At 31.7% G+C, this 25,466-nt stretch overlaps 4 protein-coding genes across 8 annotated transcripts; 2 read left to right on the top strand and 2 right to left on the bottom strand.

Moving 5' to 3' along the window:
- Window positions 1-2,378: 2,378 nt before the first annotated feature.
- On the top strand, window positions 2,379-4,712 carry LOC123691889. The gene is made up of 4 exons (XM_045636475.1): window positions 2,379-2,411; window positions 2,603-2,849; window positions 3,263-3,451; window positions 3,883-4,712. The coding sequence occupies exons 1-4, from the start codon at window positions 2,379-2,381 to the stop codon at window positions 4,710-4,712; spliced, it is 1,299 nt and encodes a 432-aa protein (XP_045492431.1).
- Window positions 4,713-10,135: 5,423 nt separating this feature from the next.
- Window positions 10,136-15,651, bottom strand: LOC123691580 (zinc finger protein ztf-16). 5 transcript variants are annotated; one of them, XM_045636030.1, is made up of 8 exons: window positions 15,514-15,645; window positions 15,306-15,432; window positions 14,908-15,031; window positions 12,540-13,054; window positions 12,158-12,468; window positions 11,787-11,914; window positions 11,168-11,344; window positions 10,136-10,969 (listed from the first exon to the last, which is right to left on the bottom strand). In XM_045636030.1, the coding sequence occupies exons 3-8, from the start codon at window positions 14,980-14,982 to the stop codon at window positions 10,730-10,732; spliced, it is 1,446 nt and encodes a 481-aa protein (XP_045491986.1). In that variant the 5' UTR covers window positions 14,983-15,031; window positions 15,306-15,432; window positions 15,514-15,645; the 3' UTR covers window positions 10,136-10,729. The 5 variants fall into 5 exon arrangements, with proteins under 5 accessions (XP_045491986.1, XP_045491987.1, XP_045491985.1 ...); XM_045636031.1 differs by having other exon boundaries at window positions 15,306-15,402; window positions 15,514-15,636; XM_045636029.1 differs by having other exon boundaries at window positions 15,237-15,650.
- A 536-nt stretch (window positions 15,652-16,187) lies between these two features.
- Window positions 16,188-20,636, top strand: LOC123691579 (transmembrane protein 184C). The gene is made up of 6 exons (XM_045636028.1): window positions 16,188-16,723; window positions 16,861-17,100; window positions 17,611-17,892; window positions 18,097-18,199; window positions 18,989-19,163; window positions 19,607-20,636. Exons 1-6 carry the CDS (start codon window positions 16,461-16,463, stop codon window positions 19,873-19,875), a joined length of 1,332 nt encoding a protein of 443 aa, XP_045491984.1. The 5' UTR covers window positions 16,188-16,460; the 3' UTR covers window positions 19,876-20,636.
- Window positions 20,637-21,433: 797 nt separating this feature from the next.
- LOC123691767 (putative neutral sphingomyelinase) lies at window positions 21,434-25,464 on the bottom strand. Its single transcript, XM_045636319.1, has 6 exons — window positions 25,138-25,464; window positions 24,891-25,064; window positions 24,464-24,647; window positions 23,418-23,572; window positions 22,752-22,944; window positions 21,434-22,545 (listed from the first exon to the last, which is right to left on the bottom strand). The coding sequence occupies exons 1-6, from the start codon at window positions 25,173-25,175 to the stop codon at window positions 22,087-22,089; spliced, it is 1,203 nt and encodes a 400-aa protein (XP_045492275.1). The 5' UTR covers window positions 25,176-25,464; the 3' UTR covers window positions 21,434-22,086.
- Window positions 25,465-25,466: the final 2 nt, after the last annotated feature.

Here is a 25,466-nt window from a genome sequence, read left to right as displayed (position 1 = left end):
GCGTACTTATAGATCTCACCTCTTTGTTTCAGTTGCAGAATTGTTTTTTTTTTTGGGGTTGTTAATGTTACTGCTTTTTAATCAGTCGCTATGTGTCACTTACTAATTGCATCCTTTTTCAGGGCTTTAGCGTGGGCCAAATATTGTTGGCCTAATGAAGATTGGACACAACCTTCTTTACTGGCACTACATAATACCAACAAAGTTTTATGTGGGAGACATTTTGCTTCAACTCAATTTAATGATAATAAGCGCCAAAAACTGAGCAAGTTTGCTGTTCCTATTTCGGCAGAATTAGGTGAACTTTTGGCTGAAAAAGATAATATTTTCAAGCAGGTACCTACTAGTTATAATAAAATTTAATGTCAATAATTTAGATCAAATAAAATTTTTAAAAATTTGAATTATTAAACTGTTATTTAACTAGTATTGAAATTTTTTACAGAATGTTGAAAATATTCCAATTGAGCCTTCTACTAGTGCTATGGCGTCAACACAAGAAGCTATAATTCTTTCAAAAACATTAAAATCCACATTCAATGAGCTGGTAAATATGGTTTTTGTTTAAGTTTGTTAGTGCTGCGGTTTATGTTTTTATTAAATCAAATGATTAGATCATTATAGATTTCCAACTGTTATTTAAGTTTTAGAGAATGTATAGAATGTTAAGTCACTACCATTTAGTACATAAATAAAAATTAGTTTAACAATAATAATTGTCACCAAACAAACTTTTAAACCCTATTTTATAATCTTAATTTTATTGGCACTTATTTGCAATTATTATTGTTTGTTTCTACACAATACACTTATAGTCCTTTCCACCTAAGATGATTTCTGTGACACATCGATTTTTGACACGTGAAGAGATGTCTGTACTGAAATCATATCAATTGTTTTCGATAATCGATAATATTTTATATGGAAATGAAATCGATTTGAATAATGTACCAAAATTTGTTTTTTCGGCATTTCGCCATCAATTAACTAAGGAAACTTATCAAACAACAGCAACAAAAAGTCAACAATAACAATTAGTAACAATAGCAGAATACCACGGAAAGTATCAATATAAAAATGCAACTTGTATACAAGGCTGACGCACTCCTACAGACGAATGACTCGATTGACAAACGATCATAAGATGGGCGCCGATTATATGATTTTCCAACTCTATGATTTTTCAACGATCCATTTCATGTACACGAGTTGCGTAGGTATTATATTTTTGTGTTATTTTATTTTATTTTTCATTATATTAAACTAAACAATACTGTTTTTGATTTATAAGCTTAAGATGTCTCATTTTTATATTTTTGGTAATAATGCCGCCATAAAATAAAAATATTATGCACTAAAATCATTTTGGCGTTTTAAACATAAAATACGTAATTCGGAACACGATGAAGTGTCACAGGAATCATCATAGCTGAAAAGGACTATAGTAGATCATTATAGATTTCCAACTGTTATTTAAGTTTTAGAGAATGTATAGAATGTTAAGTCACTACGATTTAGTACATAAATAAAAATTAGTTTAACAATAATAATTGTCACCAAACAAACTTTTAAACCCTATTTTATAATCTTAATTTTATTGGCACTTATTTGCAATTATTATTGTTTGTTTCTACACAATACACTTAGTTTAAAAGATAAATTTTTTATTTACATAGGGTTTACAAAATTATAAACTTATATAAAATTGCTAATTAGGTACTAAAGGTATGTTGCATTTTTATAGTATGTATTTTTTTACTCATTTCAGAAAACTCCATCAAAAATGATAACCTCAACGGACACACCATCTCATGCCAAGGAGCTGCCAAGAAAATCACCTAAACAACGTTGCGGCGTCCTTAATTCTATAAATGTATCCAGGCAAAATGAATTGACTCCTAGAGAAAAAAAGTTGTACAATGTTTGCAGAAGAAAGTTAAACGAAATAATAAGACTCCGAAACAAGATTAAAAATAAGAAGGTTAACATAGTGAAACAAATTTCAAATGATGAAAATTTGCAAAAGCTATGCAATTTAAATATTAGTAATTCCTTTGTGGTATTACTACAGAGCCAACTACAAAATTGCCCGAAAAAACAGAAAATAATGGCTTTAGTAATTTATAAAAAATCACCTGCCTGCTACAGACTTTTAAGAAGAATGTTTGCTTTACCAAGTCAAAGCAGTTTAAATAAATTGCTAAATAGAGTACCACTCAAACCTGGCATCAATACACATATATTTTCGTCTTTAAAAAAAATGAGTGATAAGCAGAGTGATGACGATAATATTTGTATATTATCGTTTGACGAAATGTCAATTAGAAAACATCTTTGCTATGATGCAAGTCAAGATAAAATACTGGGATTCCAAGACCATGGCAATCATGGAAGAAGTTCCCAAATTGCCAGTAAAGCCCTTGTTTTTATGTTGGCTGGCATAAGAAAAAAATGGAAGCAGCCCATTGCATTCTATTTTTCAAATGTCATAAACGCAGACAGAATGACCGTGATTTTAAAAGAGGTAACATATATTTTACAAATGTTTTGTTTAAATTAGTTTTTTTCTGTGTATAAAATACTGACATTTTATTTCTTTCAGATACTAACAGAATGTTTTAATTCTAATATGAATGTGGTCGCCACTGTATGTGACTTATCTACAGTAAACATCAAAGTTTTGAAAACGTTAGGTGCTACAACAAGGGACCCTTATTTTGACCATAATGGACGGGAAATTGTTGCTGTTTTGGACCCTCCACATCTTTTAAAGTGTACACGAAATCTATTGATGAAACACGACATAGAGTGCACAAGTGACATTCAGGGCAATAATGAATCTGTCAAAGGTAAAAAAATATAGTTTTTTGGTATTGGTACAAGTCAGTTATTTTGGTGGCCGCCCGCGACTTCTTTCGCATGGTTCCCTACCCTTACCCTACCGCTACCCTACCCTACACCTACTCTACCCCTACAACTACCCTACCGCTACTCTACCTATTTTCCCTTGAGAATGTGTTTTTATATTATTAGTTTCCCATGGGAATTTTGGGATAAAAAGTACCCTATGTGTTATTCCAGGTTACACTCTACCCGTGTACCAAATTTCATCCCAATCCATCCAGTAGCTTTTACGTGAAAGAATAACAAACATACAGACAGACATTCTCACAAACTTTCGCATTTATAATATTAAGTAGGATTGATATAATCAGTATAACAATACATTTGTAATATGAATTCAATTTTTTTTTTGTTACAGGCATAGTTAAATGGAGCCATATAGAATCATTTTATGATTTGGACAAAAATAATCTAAATTTTGTTTTTGCTCCTGCTTTAACAGATCGTCATTTAAAGCCAAATGTTAAAGAACAAATGCGGGTGAAGCTGGCAGCGCAAATATTTAGCCACTCTGTTACGGCTGGCATATTGGCGAAAATTGCAACAAGTAAGTGCCTTCATTTAAATTGCTTACCCAAATGATTAGAAACAACTTTTTATAATGAGAAAGCTGAAAAATTTTTACAATTCACAGACTCGATGCCAAAATATATTGTGTATCTTGCAGAAGTTAGCATGCTACACCTGTTTACAGTGGTAACAGCTTGCGGAAGTCAAAGTTTTATTGCTAGTCTAAACCTTGCTAAAGGCCTAGGAAGCGTTTAAGCATATAACCCGGAATATAGGAGTAATATAAATGAACATGTTGATTAAATGACATGTTAATATTTTTATACAAAAAAAATTAACTTATTTATAACTTATTTGCCATGGCTTTGGTTAACTTATTTGCCATGGCTTTGGTTAGCCTCTGAGCTATAGCAATTAATGACGCAATAGCTAACTTGTACATACTGAACCTATTTTTTTTCTTTTTAGATGAACTACCACCCGAAGCCCATGCGACTGCAACTTTTACAAAAAATTTCGACGAGATATTTGATGCCGTGAATGCAGACAGCCCAGATTTACGAGGAGGAAAAAAATACTCCACAAACATGACCATACGTTCTCCTCACATTGATTTATTTAATCAAATGCGAAAATTTATTTCGAGAATGAAATATCTAGGCAGTAGGTCCAAGCCTCCATCCCAAGACGGTTGGATCCACACATTAAATGCTATAGAAAGACTATGGAAGAATTTGCAGTCAAAAAAAATCAAAAGCCTTTCCACGCGTCGTCTTAATCAAGACCCATTGGAAAACTGTTTCGGCTGTATCAGGTATAACTGTGGCTCAAATACAAATCCCACAATACAACAATTTGTAGCGGGAGTAAAAACTGCAATTTTGTCAAATTTGCGCCATTCTGGGCTAAAAAGGAACTGCGAGGACGACACCGCTGTGTTGTGTGATAATTTGACCAGCTTTTTAACCAATTTGCCAACTGAAGAAAAAGGGCCAGACCAGAATCCTTACAATTTCAGTGATATTGAAGCGTCATTAGCTGATGCAGTCGAAGCAGTAGAACAGGCAACGCCGGAAGGTCAAGCTTGTGGATACGTGTGTGGTTTCATATTCAAAAAACTCCGACATAATGAATGCCCAGATTGCCGGAAGTCATTTTTGTCAGATTCAACTGAAACCATACACGTATTCACAAGCTTTAAAGAATATGTTACATCACTCCTTCCTACCTTAAGAATAACTTTTCATTTCTACACTGTGAAGACTACTCTCTCCGATCCGTCGACAGACTTATTTTGAGTAACCCATCTCGTCGCACTAACTTCTATGCCGATTCTTTTACTGCCTCTGCTGTTAGACTATGGAACTCCTTACCACTAAAGATAAGACTTGCTCCCTCTCTTTCCTCTTTTAAAAAACTTGCTCGGAAACATTTCCTCTTATCTGCCTTTAATTCGGAATAATATATTTATTACAATATGTATTTACATTTATTAGTATATGATATACTTTATGTAGTTTTATGTATGTATTATCATTTATTTATTTATTTTTCTATTATAATATATTGTATATATTATGTTAGGTTATTTATAGTATAGTTTTTATACATATATGTATAGTTATGTATGTGCATATAATTTTCATTTAGTGTATAACTCTTTTTTATTCTTTTTTTTTTATGGTTTTCCAATTTCAGCTCAATTAAAAAATTATTATTAAATATTTCGCTTTTTTTGCCGCTTGGTTGCCTGGCAGAGATCACTGCTTAGTGATAAGGCCGCCAATTGTAATACGTCCTTCTCGTTCCATATATCTCCTTTTTATTGTTTTTTGTTATATAATGGTTGTATTACAATAAAGTGTGATAAATAAATAAAATAAATAAATATGACACAATAAACGCTTTAAACTACGTTAGCAAAGAAATGATACAATGTGTGGAAACGATGGCTACTTTAATACAACAATATTTACAAAACGAGGATTGGAAAGAAAATATTAAGAAAAATATTATCGCTGGTCTAGATATTGTAGACTTTTCTTTTTTGTCTGGTTGTCAAGAACATCTTGAAATAAATACACAGCATTTAAAAACAAGTGCTTTTTATATATGTTTAAAAAGATTTATTGTTTTAAAGAACAGAGAAATGGACGAAGAGGAAAAACAAAAGGCGCTAAACAGGAAAATGAGAATTTTGAAAAATAAATAATATAGTTAATCAAATTTCATATTGTTTTATTTGGTTTGTTTACAGCATGAAAAGAATTCTTAATTATATGGAGATTCAGAATAACAGTTTCAACTCCATATAATTACGAATTATTTTCATGCTGGAAACATTCTTGACTATCCAAAATCCAAATATATAAAATGAAAATATCATTCGAATATTCCCGCTCCTTCTTCAGTTTGTATTGCTAATCCGCAATGGCGCTAGTGTGCGTACGTGTATAGTTCGTGGTTGCTTTTTTTTTCCATAGAGTTACCATTCTTCTCTCCGTGACATTTTAATATGATCGTGTAATACTTTAATGGACGGATAAGTTTTATCCAAGCATTGAAAAATCGGCCCTTAGTGTTGCAAGTGCTTTACCGGCCTTTTATGGACAAATATGCTCTTTTCTTGACAGTAATGTTAACGTATATAGACCGGGAGATACTGACACAAAATTTCGAGTCATTTGTAACAGGATGGCGGTTCTACAGGGGTCTTAGTATGCAATGACAAAAAGAAAAACGATGGTGTGAACGCTGGTACCGGCGGCTTAGTCGCGTGGGCGTTAGTCGAACTCGTCGGAAAATACCGAAAGTCAAACGATTTGTAACAGTATGGCACTTATTTTTCCTGTAAGTTTGAGGATCAACGAATATAAATACAAAATTTCAAAGATCTAGGTGTTGGAAATCTTCACTTATATAAATTAATACTAAATTAATTTTTCAAGTATGACAGCACTTTTTCCCCCTACTAGAAGTATGGCAAATATAATAATGGTCACATTTTATCAAATACTCTCCAAAAATCCAAATGCAATACTGGTAGAAAAAGTTTGGCGAAATAAAAGTTTTTTGCAGATTTTCGGCGGTATGGCGACCATTTGGAATCGTCCGAAAAGTATGGCATGGCGATTTTCGTAAATGGCTGCACGACGATGGTTACCTGTGCAAAAGTTAGCCTGATACAAATGGTTGAATAATTGTTTTATTTAAATCAACACATTCGCGTCGGTATGGCGGGCTGTAAGTCACACCGGAAAAGTATGGCATGACACTACCGCCTACTTCTTTTTTATGGGCTATCGGTAAATTCTAAAATTTTTGTGTTACAAATCGTTTGACTTTCGCTATTTTTCCGACGAGTTCGACTAACGCCCACGCGACTAAGCCGCCGGTACCAGCGTTCACACCATCGTTTTTCTTTTTGTCATTGCGTACTAAGACCCCTGTAGAACCGCCATCCTGTTAAAAATGACTCGAAATTTTGTGTCAGTATCTCCCGGTCTATTACGTTTTCTTTCCATAAGAACCATGGTCGTACAAAAAAAAAAGTAGTGTACTTCAAGGGATATTATAATAAAATTAACGAAATCGGTTCTGCGATTTCGAGTTTTGCGCATATTAACACATTTAGGTAATCATTTATTTTACGGCTGCCGAAATTCACGGAGTAAAGATCAAAAGGTGTGTATGTTTTATATTATTATAAGCCTGTGTATCTCAGCCATTTTTGAAGATATGAAAAAAGTAAAAACACAGTTTTTTTCGTAATTTTTTGAAGATTTTTTTGACATGTAAAGTGAAAAACACTTGTCATGTCAGACCCATTCTGCTAAGTGCAGACAAACATTTAACTTTTAATGAACTAAGCGTTCTTACGTGGTTCTTACAGACGAACGCCAAGTCAAGTTCTTAACAGTCGTCAACGCGTCACGGCTGCCGTCGACAGGCAATAACGGCATGATAACGGATGCCGTCAAACGTCAAACGCTTGCAGTTTGCCGTCAACGCAAACTGCACCTCGAGTATCGACGGCAGCCGTCGACGCACCTATTAACTGCTACCGCCGACGCGTTTACAACTTGCTGTTCGTCTGTAAGAACTCTAAGATAATTAGTAATTATGAATATGTAGTGTAAGATTAAAAAAAAAACAAACACATAATTTCTGATATTTTATTAATATTTTTATTAGACCCTTTACCAAATTATTTTATTACAAGTAAATAAATATAATTACATATCCGGTAATAAGTACCTTTTCCTTTAAAATTCTAAACAATCGTAACAAGATGACATACATATCAACTGCAAATAAACTTTACCATAAAAACAAGCAAAACAGCCGTATTTTGCTATATTATATAAATAAATAACATTTATTTAGATTTCGTGTAAATATACTTTATGTGAGAAAACAGTTTAACACACACGTCTAACTATTCTTTAATTTAATTCTTAATTTCTTTATATAAATTTCGAAAACACAATTTACTATATATACTTTATTACTGATCTAAGGCACAATCTGCTATAACTTGATATCATTTACTATCACTCATATTTCCAAAATTGGATGCTCATATATAGATTATCTCTTCTAAATTAGTATAATAATATGTTATTATATTTATAATATTTAATAACGCAATAAATTTAACAGCAAAATATCAACGATGTTCTCAATCTGTCTACATTTATGATTGTTTTTAAAATCTAAACTACATTGTTACACACATAACAACTTAAAGCAAAATATTAAAATGTTGGTAAGCTGTATTTTGGTATTAAGGTGAGGACTGCTAATCTAAATATTCCTACAAGTAAAGGATGTTAAATATCTCAGTGTCAAAGGCCTAAAAGTGGTTTAGAGCCTTAAACAGCAAATATTTACTTGAATTGTTGTCGGGGTAATGAAAAAAAGACAACCGCAATAAATAAATTAATTACGATTATTAAACACGATGCTATTCTACTTACAGTTAAACCACATTTGCTTAACAAAATAACGTGAATGGGGATTTTAAAATACTGCTTTGTATCAAGTTCACAATAAATTGACAATAGTTAATAGTTATATTCCTTTGGACCATATTTTTATGATCGTTACTTAGAAATCACTACCACACGAACGTAAAGCATTTACATCAAAACTGCAACAAACAACAACACGGTCTTTAAGAATTATCTGAGAATCAAAAAGTAAATATAAACATAACTTTCTAAAATAATTTCTTGATTCTAAAATAATTTCTCTCCATACGTAATTACATCAAATATCCGTAAACCTTTGTTATTCTGTAAATATTTCACTTAAAATCTGCTCTTAGTGTAACTAACACCTATAAATATATTATCTCTATTAAATAGTAAAGGCAATATCTATCGTTAGATATGGACGGATTAAGTGAAGGCGCCCAATGGGGTTACCAATTAATAATATTAATTGCATTTAAATAACCTACCCTTAAAACTACACCGTGGCGCAACGGTAGGGTCCAAATATTAGTACTACAATTCACGTCTATAATATAATCAACAATGAAACAGAAATATAAGAATGTATATAAATAATAAATATGTCGTTCCCAGGTAACTCTCTAAGTCCACGTCTGGACGGACTACCGCGCACTCCGATTTCCTAACTAATAGCAATGAAATAACAAAACAATAAGTCATATATACATATCTTCGTTGGTAAACATAATTTCAGTTTTACCTAAAACGATTTTGTTAACTTAACAGGCAAGACCACAACCGATATTAAGTACTTATAGTCTACAGGAATGTTTAACTCTCAATCATCGAATTATGTGAATGGACCAATTAAAATTAGAATGTACTTACCTGTAAGTCCCGAATATATATGCACCTTTATGATAAGATATTTTTGCAGCCATGAATAAAGATTTTAGATCTAGAAAAATATTAGTATATTACCAAAATAAACAAGAGAAAAAGTCAGATTTTGAAAAGAATAATAGAACTGCAACAAAATATCCTAACTAAACACATTTTTTTAATATAATTTAAACATAAACATAACATAAGCATTATAATTCTAATATTTATTTATTTCTCTAATAAATAATTTCATTGCATTCAATATTTTTTTGCGGTTGAGCACATTTGGCGAATAGATGAATAGGTACGAACATAATTTATATATTCTTAACCAATTATTTAAAAAATAAAAATTAAGTAGATTTCAGAATAACTTTTTGTTAAATACCTAATTTAATTGTTAGTTAGCATTTGAATTTCTACAAGCACTGGCTGTCGCTTATTGAAATGGGCACCAGGTAAAAGCACGCAATTTGTTAAAAATAAATTGAACATTGACGGCATGTTTCTGTTAAATTTAATTTTGTGCGAATAGATTCTACCCAATAGTGTAATATGGTTCAATCTCCTTGAGCCTAAGTATTGAGCAATACATTGTTTGCATATGAGCTATACAAACACCCATCTTAATCACGATTGCTTGACCACTTAAGTACATTACAATGTATATCTACATATTCTGTTTTTATTTTAGAAAATAAATAATAACAACAAAATAAAAATAAAATTGTACATTAAGTATTAGTCGTGGACTTGCATTACATGCTTAGAAAATATATTATAAATAAATACGGAATGTAGAATTTATAATTCCGGTCTATCTCTTGATCACAAATAAGGAGCTTAGAGGCTTTGCCTTTTAATAAAAATCTTGTCAATAGTGAAATGTAAAAATATATTAATTTGTACACTATCTGCATCTCTTTTAAACATTTGTAAAATTTACTATCGCACCACATAATATACTATAAATATTGTTTTGTAAAACTCTCTGTACGTTTAAGTACACACTTGAAATTAATTAAATTAATAAATAAAATCTTTTTAAGATAACAAATAAGTATTACTTCTTTCCCCACCAGAGGCTTCATATAATCAATCTCATCAAATGGAATGCATTCGTTACAATTTGGAATGTTGAAACTTTCCAAAAACATCAACCATAACAGGTCCCAAACTTTTTTTTTATAATCGACGCTAATTAAAACCGCAAACAATTAAGTACTAAAATATCCATAAAAATATCTTCACTCATTTACCTACAATAACCATATTATAAACTTCTCGAATTTGCACTTTCATTAGCTTCGGGGGGACGTTAGCGTTAGCATATTCGAAGCACTTCAACATAGGAAACGTTCGTAGGGAGAGAGGGAGAGGAAACGAAAAGTGAAGAAGTACCTTCGAAGCGCTCGCGTAGTTACACAGTGCATCGTTCAAAGTCAGTGTTCGGACGTCCCCCCTGCAAACAGTCATTGATGACTCTTGCTGAGAAGGTGGGAGTTGAACTCGTACACGTTGCAGCACTGTTCGCCGCAGATGTTGCACTTCCACGGGTTGGAGTCGCAGTGGCAGCCCTTGTGCAGGAAGTAGAGCGTCGAGTCCGGGAACGTGATGGAGCAGAACGTGCACACGAGCGAGGAGGGTAGTAGGGCGGCATCACCGTGGGTTGAGGTTATCACGCCGCCTTCGCACGGAGAAGATCGAGAAGCCTGAAATTTGTTGACATAATTAGATGACATTTGCCATATAAGAGTATGTTTAAACATTAAAATATATTGTAATACATGCATTATCCTACAGAAGAATGACGTTTTGAATGTTACATAATTAACATAGCTTTTAATAATATTTTGGAAAAAAGCGGAAGAGCAAAGTATCAATGCGTGAATGATGTATGGGGAACATACATTGGAACCGCGAGTCCGTCCGCGGGCAGAGATTCGGCGGCGTATGTCTTCCCGCAAGAGGCTCTTGAGCGGCGACACTTTGATAAGGGACGGGAGGCTCGACGACACGTCACGTTTGTCGCCGCTGTTCGCGTCGCCTTGCTCGCCGGAGTTCGACTCGTCTTGAGCATTTGGTTCCTATTCAACAACAATACTTAACATTCCAAATAATGTGCGACGTACAAATACATACGCAGTATACGTATCGATAAAAAATTTTTGTGAAATCAATTAGCAAATATAAAATTATTACGATTAGCAACAATGATTCATACACTTCATTAAAAAATCGTACTTATTTATTTTAAAAAGTTGAAACGAAGTACAGTTGCTCAAGTCCTGCCCGCGAGACGAATACCCGTTAGTTATTTAGTACGCATATTTACAGATGAGTTGAACTTTTTGATTTTGAAGCTTTTCATCATGATTCAACTTCCTTTAAAATTGAAAGCACTTTTTATAATATTACTGTTTATTTAAGCCAACAAAGTTTGCTAATGAAACTTCTAATGCATAACCTTTAAAAAAATTACTAAATTACTATTCTTCAACAATACAGACAAAACGAAAAAACACATACTTGCTTGATAGGTATGAGCGTGATGGACGGGGTGATGTTAGTGGGAAGGCCTGCAGAGAGTGAGCTGCTGGCGACAGCGCTGTCGCCGGACTGCGGTGAGCTCGGACCTTCGCCGTTCATACGGGACTCTGGAACGTTTGATTGTTTCTTTTAAAAACATTTAGCGATCATTACTATGTCTTATTGTTAAGGAAAACTAATAAAAATAAATCACTTTAATGGGGACAATAGATGGGACCACGCTCGCTGTAAAGTGTTCGAAAAGTCGAGAAAATAATATAATGAATTAATCGGGTTTAAAATCTGTTAAAAGTCTTTAATTTCTAAATATATAATACTCGCGTAAAATCAAACACTAGAGAATACTATACCTGAATTACTCATGTGGTTTGTTTGCCCTGGAGAGAAGGTGTCATTATTATCTGCCATAGATATTTCGACATGAGGGGTCAAATAGTGCATAGGTGGCGTTGCATTGTCAACAGATCTTTCGCCGTTACTATCTCCACTGTCGGAGTAAGCTGCCGCAACCGATACGGATAGTCCAGAGCCAAGAGCTCCGAGTGCATTCAGTGTGCTAGGGTCCATTGTACCATCGGCGTATGCGGCATTTGCGATGCCAGCAGCGAGAAGGGAAACAGAGTTATTGCCGGGACCTGGATTGTCGAGATCGATACCGTGCCTGAAAAATAATATTTCATTTTTAAAATAAAATCCATCCATCCATCATTTGGGGCAGTATTATAATGTTACCTGTTAAAGAAATGAACTCTGAGACTCTTCATTGTCGGCGCACGGTAACTACAAAGCGGGCAAGTTTTAACGAGGTCATGCTGTCCCACGTGTTCGTTTTGGAAGTGGGCACGCATCGCGATCTGTCGTTGGAATCCTCTATTGCAAATCGGGCAATGGTATGGCAAGCTTTTGGTGTGAGTTGTAAAGTGTTCGGCTAAATGATCCTTGCGGAAAAATCTCTTCTGGCACACCCTACATTCGTAGGGTTTTACGCCGGTGTGTCTCATTTTATGTCGGCGCATGTTAGCGCCATTTGAGAATTTCATATTGCACACATCACACTCGAAGAGCTTTCTGTGTGGCCGCGTGTCGGTGTTCTGAGCTGCGGCCACATTATTGTTATCCGGTGAACACTGCGCCATATGTGTATTTAAAGCCCGTGTGCTTAAGGTACTAAAACTATTGCAAGTGGTACATTTAAGTAATGTACCACTGCCCCGCTTTGGAGTTTCTTTACTAGGTGCTGCCACCGTCTGAAAGAAATATTTTGTCTATTTTATAAATATTTCTTAGAAACCCTAATAAATTTCGAATACCATGTAATACAATGTAATGTTTATATTTAACTTATAATAAAGACTAAGGATCTATACTAATATAATATGTTGAAAGAGATTGGTTAAAAATGCTCATTTGATTTCTCAGAATATATTTCGATTCAAACCAGTGTAGTTCCCTACACTGGTTTGAATTGAAAAATTTAAACATTGCATAAATATTAAATTTATCTAGGAAGTATATAGCCTAGGAATATATAGGATCTAACATTACTCTATGATACGAGCAGAACAGCAGTGCAAAAATAGAAAGAAATATTGCTTTGAAAGTAACTGCAGTTATGTGGGTCAGTGTGCGTATAACCCAATGTTTCATAAACAAAAATATTTAGCATTAAAAATATCTTTACAAATACACATTATTCATTTTTCCTATTATATATGTATACTGCTATTACAGATATAACAATTATATTAATATTTTGTTATACATATATTCAAAAATAATAATCTATATATTATAAAGCTGAAAAGTTTGTTTATTTGTTTGGTAGAACATGCTAATCTCAGGAACAACCACACCTGAACCTCAATTAATCCAATAAAAGTACACATAATTTCATACACAACATTATTTCATAAAAATAATGATATGAAAAATTTTCTTGTATTCCAATTCCACTGTTTCTTAAATAATCCACCTTTGTCAAGTTTTTTTTTTTTATGAATAAGAAGGACTACCTTTTTTTATAAGCAAGTTTTAAAATGCAAGTAAAAAAAGCAAGTGACCAAATAGAGTAACAAAATATTATATGCCTCAGGATATATTTTGATTTGATAGTGATGAAAACATAATGCTACATAATATTATCAAATTAATGATCATTAATGATACAAATTGTATTAACAATAGAAAAAAATCACAAATTCTCTGAACATTTCTTTTAACAAATAAAAACCTTGCTAATATACCACTAATTAAGTAAATTTTGAATAATTAAGTGTATTTAGAGCACAGGTTTAATATTATGGTCCATTAGCTGAAATATAATTATTACATAACAGAACTTAATTTTAAACCTGCATTCTTGCACCCCTGTTGAATTTTGCCAAAGTCGATTATTTAAATAATTCATACAACCGCCAATTGATTTGAGTCTGGATAAAAACTAAAGAAACATGTAAAGTCACTTAAACAATTATATCACATTTTGTTCATTAATGAACTTTTCAAAACTGTTTTAGTAGTAAGACTAAGACTTTCATGTACAACCAATTACCAAACAAACAAACTCCTTAGTTTATTTTTATTAAAGATATTAAAACATTTTCATTTTTTCCTAACTATAGATCGTTGATAAATAATATAAATGTATAATATATATTTCTCTATCATTAATAAATGGATCATCAATTTGTAAAAAAATAATCCTTATTCAACTAGGTAGTTCTTATTACAAGAATTATATAGATAATTTTGTAAAAGTATGAGGTTTAATATACTTAGTTTAAAAGATACTTCTAATAATTAAAGCTTAGAATGAAGACCAAAACAGGAAGGCTTTAAAAACTATGATTTGTCAACTTTATACTTGTATCAAATATAACTTAATAGGACAGCAACATGGTGTAGAATATAATTCTATGCTAATAATAAATTTGTGTGAACCAAGAGATATATAATAGATTACATAAGTTAAGTTTAAGTTCGTAATAAACATAATGGAATAGCAGCTATGTAAACCAAAGTAGGTTCAACAAAATTGCCCTACTTTTTCTACTGACATTGGGATGATGTTATTTTTTTAAATATTAAAGATATCACTCACCGGTTCATTTTTAACAGCAGCAAGATTTGGCGACACGGTGCCAGAGTCGGCCTCTGTTTCCCCTTTTGATGACATCACATTAACTCGCGGCCTTTTTTGTTCATCACTCTCCCGCCTCACTTAACTAAAACAAAAACACGTTATAAGCTGTATCCACTAACGATATAATAATCAAAACCCAACAAATTAAAGCTCCATTTCAATCTAAACACCTTGCAACTCATTCTTCAAGAATGGCGAGGTGACCCATTTACGAAAACATACGAATAATCGAGTTGCGATAGACTATTTATAAACCTTATCTATCACATCCTATACTTATTCCTTACTTTATAATCACCAATCTAATCTGTTAAGTCCAATTTAATTTGCAATTATTAACAAGACATAGCACTCACTTGCTGGCCCGTCTCGATACCTACGTCGACACTCGACAGCCAGAACAGCGGTATTTTAGGGAGAGATCGCTATGTGGCCTAATTCAATGCTCGAACTCTATGCACAAAATACGTGTTACGCGAATAACTGTAAATGCACAAATAAGTGGGTCCCCACTTTTAGTTAACCGCAATTTACAAATAAATCATGGTATCACATTTAGTTTACCTTTTTAAATTTTCTTAAATGAAATCACTAACATATTTTAAACGAACCCATTCCATACAACTAATACTAGCACTAATATGAAGTATCTACTATCTACTCTCTCACTCGTCTCGCAACTCGATAGATCAGATGAACTAAAAAAACTTGTTGCGATATTTGCATTTCTAGGTGGTAGCAACACTGATTGACATTTTAATCTTCATAGACACATTTTTTTTGTTTGTATTTAGAGTGACCACATAATCAGTATTTATTTTCGTACATTAAGAATTTTACCAAATTTTAGACTATAATTTTGTAGACGTAATAAATAAATAATTCACAGCCAATTTTAGATCGTTTAATTGTACTTTTCATGGTAATAATGGCAAGAAAATTTGTTCATTTCTGTTGTGGTATAGAGATATAATTTGCAGTTTTGAAGCTAATAGAAGGCAGAAACCATAAAAATATAATAATTTTATGAAATAATTGGGACATTGTTTCAGTTTATTCGAATAATTGATCGATCATTCGTAAACAAATGTCATGCTTATCCATATTATAGCACGTTGTGTGTGTAGCACGGAAATGTGTGTATACTGCTCGGAGGTGTACTGTGTCAATACTCAATTGTCAAATCAGAATATTGTCAAATGTCAAAAAGTGATTAATATTCATAATTCATTATTGACTGTTCGACGAAAATATTTTAGTTTTATGTAGATTGTGGGTAAAAATAATACCTCGTTGTAAGTGAATAGGTGCAAAATATAAATAAAAAGTGAATTAAAAATAATTATATACTTATTAAAAAATTTCTACATGTTGATGTTTTTTACAAGTGTTGTTTATTGTGCATCCATATGAATCACAATTTGTTTAATTATTCTTTGAAAGTGACTTTCTGTAATGGACATGTTTGTCGGGTGAAGAAAGTTATAAGCACGTAATTAAAAGAGTAAAAAATGTGCACACCACCAATTAGTTCGTTTTTTGGCCAGTGGAGGCTATGGATACGACCTTTCTTTATAGCTACGTATATCCTGTTGGTAATTGTATTAGTGCCAACGCTCGTTGTACATGCCATAGAAAATGGCTTTACAAAATCAGATCAAGGAACCCTTGTTGCTGGTGGGTTTGTTCTCCTTGCCATGCCAATATCAATTTGGCAGATTACACAACATATAGTCCATTATACTAAACCTTCCCTTCAAAAACACATTATAAGGTGAGTGAAAGTTAACAAAAAGCAGTGCTTTCCTGTAAAGATTCCCAGTATATTTTTAATCCATGAGTCAGTAAATTTTAAGTTGTTGTCTTTAATATTTGTTTTCCTCATATGAATCATTTTCCTTTAACTTGCAGGATCTTATGGATGGTACCAATTTATGCCTTAAATGCATGGCTTGGATTGGAATTTCCCGAGCAGTCCATTTATATGGACTCTTTGAGAGAATGTTATGAAGCCTATGTAATTTATAATTTTATGAAATACCTTCTGAATTACCTCAATGATGGTAATGACCTTGAAGCTTCATTGGAATTAAAACCACAGGTCTATCATATATTCCCATTGTGTTGTTTGGCCCCATGGGAAATGGGAAGGTAAGATGATTGATGATTTTATTTTTAATTTATGACTGTACCCATTATGAAATATTAAATCTTTCTTAGGGAAAGTTTTTTACCCAATTATTTCATAATATTACCTAAAAATTAACTAAATTTGAATATTAAACATATTTGAGCTATAATTTTGATGAGGAAATTTAAGTAATAATGATTCTTTTCCTCTTGTTTGTCTGAAATTATATATAAATATAATTATGTTTATCTAAAAAGTAATAATGACCTCCTTATCTCATAAACATTCTTAGTTGCAATCAAAGAATAAATCACTTTTTAATTGAAATTTAATAATGCTAAAAACAAGTCTTAAGAGAGCAGTGACTGTTTAAATTACTAGACAAAATTTTTTACTCAGTTTTATCACTGAATTAACTTTATATAATATACATTTTAATTAATGAATATATAGAATTGTTCAAAAATATAAAATTGTTATTAGTTAAACATGTTGTTTGCCAATTTAATTGATTTAAAAATTATTTTCAGTGAATTCATTCATAATTGTAAGCATGGTATCCTGCAGTATACACTTGTAAGGCCTCTAACAACAGTAATATCAATGATATGTGAGCTCTGTGGTGTTTATGGGGAGAGTGACTTTAGTCCCAACGTAGCGTTTCCTTACATGATTGCTATTAATAATTTCTCACAATTTGTGGCTATGTACTGCTTGGTACTATTCTACCGAGCCAATAGGACTGAGCTAAAACCAATGAAGCCTATTGGAAAATTCTTATGCATCAAGGCTGTTGTGTTCTTCTCATTCTTGTGAGTATAATTTAAATTAGAAGAAACAAGTTACTTCACTATCTTTTGAAATTTATCTGTGTTGAAATCAAACTGGTTCTGTGTGTTAAATTAGACTGTACATAGTTGATAAATTCTTTAGTAGATTAAAATCTTACAATTAATTCATTTATGTATCTTTATTTTTTATATTTTTTTTTAAGTTTTGTATGATTTATTTTTCAGCCAAGGTGTAATCATCAATATTTTGGTATACTGTGGTGTGATATCAACAATATTTGATATTTCTGATAAAGACAAGATAAAGATTATGTCTTCCAAATTACAGGTCTGTGCACTTTGTTTACTTTACCACCTTATCTACTAATAAACAGATATCCAAACATGGCTATTGGCTATTGCCTCTAAATAAATGTCAGTTGATTGACCTCTAAAATATGATATAAATTTTATGTTCATGAAGATGGGATTTAATAAAAAAAAAAATAAAATAAAAACTTTATTTATTTGCCTTCACAACTTATACTATTACAATAGAACAAAATATGTAAACGTGTAGCATTTACGTTGTGAAGGACTAGTGTCTGAAATAGGTCTGTGAAAGACCTGTAGTACAGATCACTAGCCCCCCTCGCGGATGACACTACTTAAATACATTTATAACTTAACATAATAAACAAATGGCAAGAAGAGAAAAAACAAAACAATAGACTGAACTTAATATCTACTTCTACTTAAAATAATATAGACCTATTAATACGTGACCAGTGTATGTGTAGTGAGTGTTTGTCTGCATGTATGTGTGCGCGTAATAATTTTCCTTGTACTAATAGCTAGTTCCTATCCTAATGAAGGAATGAATTCCTTATATAAATATTTGAAAAATTAAAAAGATTATAATATGGATAGTGAGGTACAATTCATACCCTCATTTTTTGTTTTACATAAGCACTGCTTTCTTTTAAAATAATGAAATATTTATGAACTTTATATTTAAATAGTGTATATTGTAAATAGTGTATATTGTATATTTAATAGTACAAAAATGTTATAGTATTGAAAATACATTTCTTTTACTATGAATCCAATTATCAAATGAATAATATTTATTTTTCAGGACTTCCTTATATGTATAGAGATGTTCTTAGCGGCGATTGCCCATCACTACAGCTTCTCGTACAAGCCGTATGTATCGCCCCTGGACCCGTCTCCATCTTGTCTCGGCTCGTTCTTGGCTATGTGGGACGTGTCGGACGTGAAGAGAGATATATCTGAGCACCTTGGTGTTGTGGGTAAGAAACAGTTGTTTATTCTCAGACTATAAATTTTTTAATAATAGAAAAATTGCCCGAAATAAAAACCCGCGTTTTCCGTATTGTCAGACTATCTGTATATAGCTTTGTAATCCTGCAACGGATAGAATAAACAGCTGCTAGATAGGAAAAGCGAGTAGCTAGATAACTTTATCCAATGACTAGCCGCGCCCCGCGGTTTCACCCGCGTGGCTCCGTTCCTGTTGGAGTTAGCGTGATAATATATAGCCTATAGCCTTCCTCGATAAATGAGCTATCTAAGACCGAAATAATTTTTCAAATCGGACCAGTAGTTCTTGAGATTAGCGCGTTCAAACTAACTCTTCACTTTTATAATATTAGTATAGATTTACGTAGCTCCCATATACATTTTTTTTCTAACAAAAACAGCTTTGATGGAAATAATTCTATGTAAATTTCAGGAAGCTCATTCAGTAGGAGATTACGAGGTAAAACGCAGTATCACATGACAAGAGGGTATGACGAGAGTTCGAGATTGGTTACTGAACAGGATGCATCGAGTTCTGCACCTGACTTGACGGTGGAAGCGACTGAACCGCCTTCAGTAGAAGTTAGACCATCCGTGTATGGCTCACTCGAAAATACCATAGCCACTGGCTCACTGAACTCAGAAACTGACCCTTTACTCGATATATCTGACGATAACAAAACGCCTGACCCGAAAGTTTAATAATATATTGCATGAAATGCTTGATATATTTCGTTATGAATCACAATATTTATTGGATACTGATTTTCATATATTATAACTGAAGTGATAGTAGTCTTATCTCGCTAGATTAAGTATTAATATTGCATTCCAAATTTCTAGGACAATTATTTACATTTCGTCAAACCACTGTACTTAACCAGAGTATTTTGTGTGCTGTTTACTTTAAAATAACTATCGAGTGCAATTTTAGGCTATAATATACTATATCAATGTACATAATATGAAACATAATCATAGTATAACCCAGTTGCTAAAATAACACCTATGATTTAATGGGAAGAACAAATTAATAATCTTTACTAATAATTTCGTTCGTTCCTTATAATCATTTGAGCATTTAATTAAATCTCAACTAAAATAAAATAAATAAAAGATTTTGTTAAGAATAAAAAATGAACTTAATAAATGATTTTGTACATGTAACGTACTGAATAAGTACAAAATATCAAAATTTTATATTCATTATTTTTATTTCAATTGCCTAGATATGATTCTTATAATATATTGTGTTTTTTTGTCTTAAGTTTTAGAATAACTTCGTTTTCGAGTATTTTTCTTGCCATAAAGTGTCAAGTTAATAGTACTTGGATGCATAATAATTAATAATTAATATTGTGCGGATGAAAAAAAAAACTTTATGGTGAATAATCTGGAATGTGATATATTGTTAAAGGATGTAATTGCATTGCATTGTTGTATGAAATAAAAAGTTTTTCTAAGTTGCGAATTTCATTTATTTCTTATAATTATTATAAACAGGAAAATTATAACTAAAGTCATGTAGTTGTACATAAAATGCAAATTTAATTATTATAGTATCACATACATTCGATATAATATTCTTAAATACTTAAATATTCATTTAATTATTGGCTAAGTACAAATAGCTTTTATAAAAATATTATGAACTAGCTTCCGCCCACGACTTTGTATGTGCATCCCCATTTTTCCCCGTTCCCGCAAGAATTTCGGGAAATCCTTTCTTAGGGGACGCCTACGTTATGACATCTACCTGCATGCCAAATTTCAGCCCGATACGTCCAGTGGTTTGGGCTGTGCGTTGATAGATCACTATATCAGTCACCTTTGAGTTTTATATATATAGATGTACTGTAGGGGTCAATAACACACACCGTAGGGACACAGACCCCTACAGTGCTTAATCTCTTAAAATCTTGATAATTACCTACGACTCCTCTTCTTTCATTGAATGATGGAAAATGAATTTTCAACAAAAGAGGTAGCTAAAATAAAACGTATACCGGTATAACTGTTGATCATAATAAATATGTATATTGTACAATGCATTCCAAAAAAGTTTATTCCTAATATATTATTAGTTCAGGATCCATCGCCCATTTTTGCAAGTGATTACTATCAAGCTAATTTTCCGTGAGTAGCTTTATTTTTATGAGACGCCCAATAATTTCCTGTACGAAACTCTCGATTGTGGTAGCTAACAGAGGTAACAAGGATAAAATTTTTTGATTTGATGGTTCTCAAATATTTATTACGCAATTTGTAGGACAATATGTCTGTTGAATTATATAAATATTAACTAAATGAAAACAAAAAAATCTGCTGGTTATAATTTATGATGACCTCGTTATCGATACACATTGGAAAGGACTCTTTGATCAAACTATAGACTTTGTAGGACAAATATTTTTTCGAATAATTTAGATAATTATCTTGAGATTGAACAAAAAAAAAATTCAGTTAGTAATAAATATTTGAGAACCATCAAATCAAAAAATTGTATCCTTGTTACCTCTGTAAGCTACCACAATCGAGAGTTTCGTATAGGAAATTATTGGGCGTCTCATCAAAATAAAGCTACTCACGGAAAATTAGCTTGATAGTAATCACTTGCAAAAATGGGCGATGGATCCTGAACTATATGGATTTACTATTTTAGTAAGTAGCTAGTATGTAATTTAAGTAATCAATTTTCAGAACAAATATGCATAATTATTTTGCGTAATCAAATATATATAACAGATTGAACTTGACTTATCTAATAAGTTTATTTATTTATTTATAATAAACTGTTTTTGGTAATGGATATGTAACCATCTTAAACTAAAATACGTATTACATAAATACTGATGTGTTATATATTACTGTATAGGAATTAAATCGCCTTTCTGTCGAATAAATGCGCTCCAGTTAATATTTAGATTTACCCAAATCATAATTTTTGCTACATTTGAAATTTTCCAATGCTGTTACACCAGCTTTTAAACTGTTCATCTCAATTCTATTCCAAAGTGATCCCATTACTATATAATAGAAGCATACACCGGTCATTAGAATCTTAATTACATCTGCAATTATGCTATTGGGCCAAAATCCGACTGAACCAAGGAGAAACATGAAAATCAATGTTCCGGTAAAAAGGTACAACTTTTTCGATTTAGCTACAGTCACCATTGCTTCCTTACAAACTTTGATTGCTTCTATTATTGTATCATCATAACTATCAATTGAACTCTGTGATCGTATTTTATTTTTAACATTTGACGGTTTTATTTTCAACTGCAGAGATACAGCATTGTGGTCGGAGTATGAAAAGTTTTGACCTGGTACTCTATCTTCCAGAGGATTTTTCATGTCAATCACCTCGGCCTGAAATATAATTATTTATGTTAATTAATGGTTTTAATATGTTTTTAATAGCTTCATTATTGTGTTTGTTATGACAAGTAGGTCTGGTTAATTACGGTCTGTCCATCACATTACTATGAATATTTATGTACATTTAAAAATTTCCTATTTATAAGAAATTATTAATATTTAAAGAAAACTGTTAAAATGAATATAAAAAACATTACCTCCCAAGCAGGATCTACATGATACAATATATGATCAATTCTCTTTCCCTCTGGACAGGCTTTTGCTATTTTAGGATTAGAATAACTATTGTTGATATTATCACATGTCCCTATTGCTTTTATCGATGTTGGGCCATCGCCAGCTGCTCCAACGCTGCCTGGGTCTATCAAGTTTGGTATCTGTGTTATTAATCTGTAAGTGTAACGAATGAATAATTTAACATACTTACAACATACCTAATAAAAAATGACCTCATAAGAAAAAATTCCAATATTAAAATAATGTAGATAGTTACGATATTATAGTTTTTGACGTGATAACGTCTTTAAAATCGTTTTAGTCGGGTGACATGTTCAGAAACTTGTGTCACACCAAAACCTCACGAGCGCGATCACAGGTATAACGAGAGAAAGACGGACCGATCTCCCGTCTCATCTCGAGCGCTGCCACTGCATTATGTTATCACGTAAACATCTCGATCGTAAACCTACTTTACAAACAATCAATTTTCTTTTTATGTAGGATACTTACTGATATCCATACATATTATAACAAAAACCAAAATTTATGAAATTTAGGCATCTAATCTTAATTTTGTATTCCATCAAAATGTTTAATATAAAAAAATCTAAATTATTATAACGGAAATGACTTGCAGAAATTACCTAAAGGACAGTTCTCCTGGTGCAGTATTGAGATCTCCCGCTAAGATAGATATGTCAGCTGGTGGTGAGGTAAGATTAATAAATTCAGCCGTGGAATGTGCTTGCAGAACTCGATGCGCCAAATATATGTCATCTTCATTGTATTCTGCATGTAACTGGATAAAAATTTCATATACTTACTTTTTTTATTTTTTAAATTATTTTTGGAACATCGAATTTGTTGAGTGAGATAGTTTGTAGTGAGTTTACAAAAAAATTAGGCCCCTAAATAAAATAAAACAATACCCGTCTGATTAATATATAAAAATAGTGTTTTATAGCGTATTGTATATCCATAATAATTTTTATCATTAAGTATACATGTTTTGTCAATTACATTCGTTTGTATAGGAGATAATATGTTAATGAGTCCATGATAGCATAGTGTTAAACTAACATTGAACTGCAATTATTAATATCTTCAATTACAATGAAACATAAAACAAAGGAATTAATAACAAAACATACATAGTGGTTATTGAGCTTTCAAATTCAAATAAATTTATTTGCCAAAAAACATGGTATACATAGATGTTAACAATAGAGTTCCAGCATGTTCACTGTTCAGCCATTATTAACAGCATGCAAATTATGTCACTTAAATATAAATCAAAACATAGATAACTGGGATTTTTTTAAATATGTATATGACAAGCCATAGGTGTGTTTAGAATGTTAATTAAAAACAAATAAAAATATAATAAGTGTGATAATCCTCGGTAATCATAATCCTCGGGAAAAGGGAGTTTTTCTTTTGTTTTGGTGGTAAATGTTAAAAATATGTATTGACGTTTCAAAAGTGCTTCTCGAAGAAGTCTTATTGAATAAATAAATGTTTGAGTTTTGAGTTTGTTTTTATGGGAAAAACAAATATATTTAAAAAATTAATACTAGGTACCAAATATTATTTCACAAATTTACCAATCATTGAACACTGATAAACTCAAATTCATAGATTATTTCAGCTAGTGTTATCATGTCAAGAGCTTTATCTTTTTATTACTTACGTGAGTACAATAAACATTTATCAGTTTTTCCATGTATTTTATCCTGCACAGGCCAACCCCTTTGCCTCCAAACCAGTCACCATGGTGTATTTTGTGTATGTAGCCATTTAATGGCCACTGGTGATAGAATACATCTTGTATGAGCCATTTAGAGAATACACACAGTCCTGAACCCAACACACCGCTAAAATCATAATATTTTTTTTTTCTATAAATATGAATATAAATTATATTTAGTACTAGGCAGATTTCCTATTATTTATAAAAATCTTAGAATATATTTTTCATCATGTTTATAATAATTAAAAATTTACAATTTTAAATAAAAATACTTTAATCTAAAAATCACAAAACAATAATTATATTACAATCTTTTTTCAACTATAAAAAAATATTATTAAATTATTTAATAATTATAAGTATTTACCTATAAAAATAATGAGAATATGGCAAGGCAGTACTTATGTTTTCCTTCAAATATAAATAATCCTGTTCACTCCAAACCTCTTGCAGGCACACTATATTATGATCACTAGTGATTAAATATTTTGCTATTGCTTCCATTCGTTCCTTACGGTTTTTTGATACAAATGGAATGCCCCTAAACAATAAAGAATAATTTTAAATTTTAAATCATTAAAAAATATTTATGGATAAAAAAGAAATATACACACCAACAGTTCAAAGTAAAAACGTTTAAAGTAAACTCCATATCTAATAACTAGGAATGTGCAATAAATTCTTTGAATATTGTAAAAACTATTTTTCTTTAAAAAGTGCAAGCACAAGTAACACGTTATTGTATGAAACGATTAGTAAGCAAATATTAACTAGGTCAATCTTATATTGATTAACGTATAAACAGGTATATATTGAACGTAACTATGTTAATTACTGTAGAAACTACAGCAAAACAAAAAACTTTATACACTGTAGCCACACTATGTAGCTGCAGCCAAAAGCGGCAACAGCTGATTTATAAATGATAATATTTGATGTGATT

The sequence above is a fragment of the Colias croceus genome, chromosome 5 (assembly GCF_905220415.1).
Source record: "Colias croceus chromosome 5, ilColCroc2.1".
Taxonomy (NCBI): Eukaryota; Metazoa; Arthropoda; class Insecta; order Lepidoptera; family Pieridae; genus Colias; species Colias croceus.
Note: the sequence above shows the minus strand (reverse complement) of the source record. Positions and strands in the feature narration are given on the sequence as shown.

Bases quoted from the DNA above. Each gene is read 5' to 3' on its own strand.
- LOC123691889 (XM_045636475.1), top strand. From the start codon at position 2,379: ATGGCAATCATGGAAGAAGTTCCCAAATTGCCA. The intron at 2,412-2,602 runs GTAAAGCCCTTG...TATTTCTTTCAG, and splicing joins AAGAAGTTCCCAAATTGCCA to ATACTAACAGAATGTTTTAA. The intron at 2,850-3,262 runs GTAAAAAAATAT...TTTTTGTTACAG, and splicing joins CAATAATGAATCTGTCAAAG to GCATAGTTAAATGGAGCCAT.
- LOC123691579 (XM_045636028.1), top strand. From the start codon at position 16,461: ATGTGCACACCACCAATTAGTTCGTTTTTTGGCCAGTGGAGGCTATGG. The intron at 16,724-16,860 runs GTGAGTGAAAGT...TTTAACTTGCAG, and splicing joins CTTCAAAAACACATTATAAG to GATCTTATGGATGGTACCAA. The intron at 19,164-19,606 runs GTAAGAAACAGT...TGTAAATTTCAG, and splicing joins TGAGCACCTTGGTGTTGTGG to GAAGCTCATTCAGTAGGAGA.
- LOC123691767 (XM_045636319.1), bottom strand. From the start codon at position 25,175: ATGGAGTTTACTTTAAACGTTTTTACTTTGAACTGTTG. The intron at 25,065-25,137 runs GTGTGTATATTT...TTTATTGTTTAG, and splicing joins GTTTTTACTTTGAACTGTTG to GGGCATTCCATTTGTATCAA. The intron at 22,945-23,417 runs GTAATTTCTGCA...TTACACTTACAG, and splicing joins CCAGGAGAACTGTCCTTTAG to ATTAATAACACAGATACCAA.
- LOC123691580 (XM_045636029.1), bottom strand. From the start codon at position 14,982: ATGTCATCAAAAGGGGAAACAGAGGCCGACTCTGGCACCGTGTCGCCA. The intron at 11,915-12,157 runs GTATAGTATTCT...CAAACGTTCCAG, and splicing joins AAACCACATGAGTAATTCAG to AGTCCCGTATGAACGGCGAA. The intron at 11,345-11,786 runs GTATGTGTTTTT...GTTGTTGAATAG, and splicing joins CGCTCATACCTATCAAGCAA to GAACCAAATGCTCAAGACGA.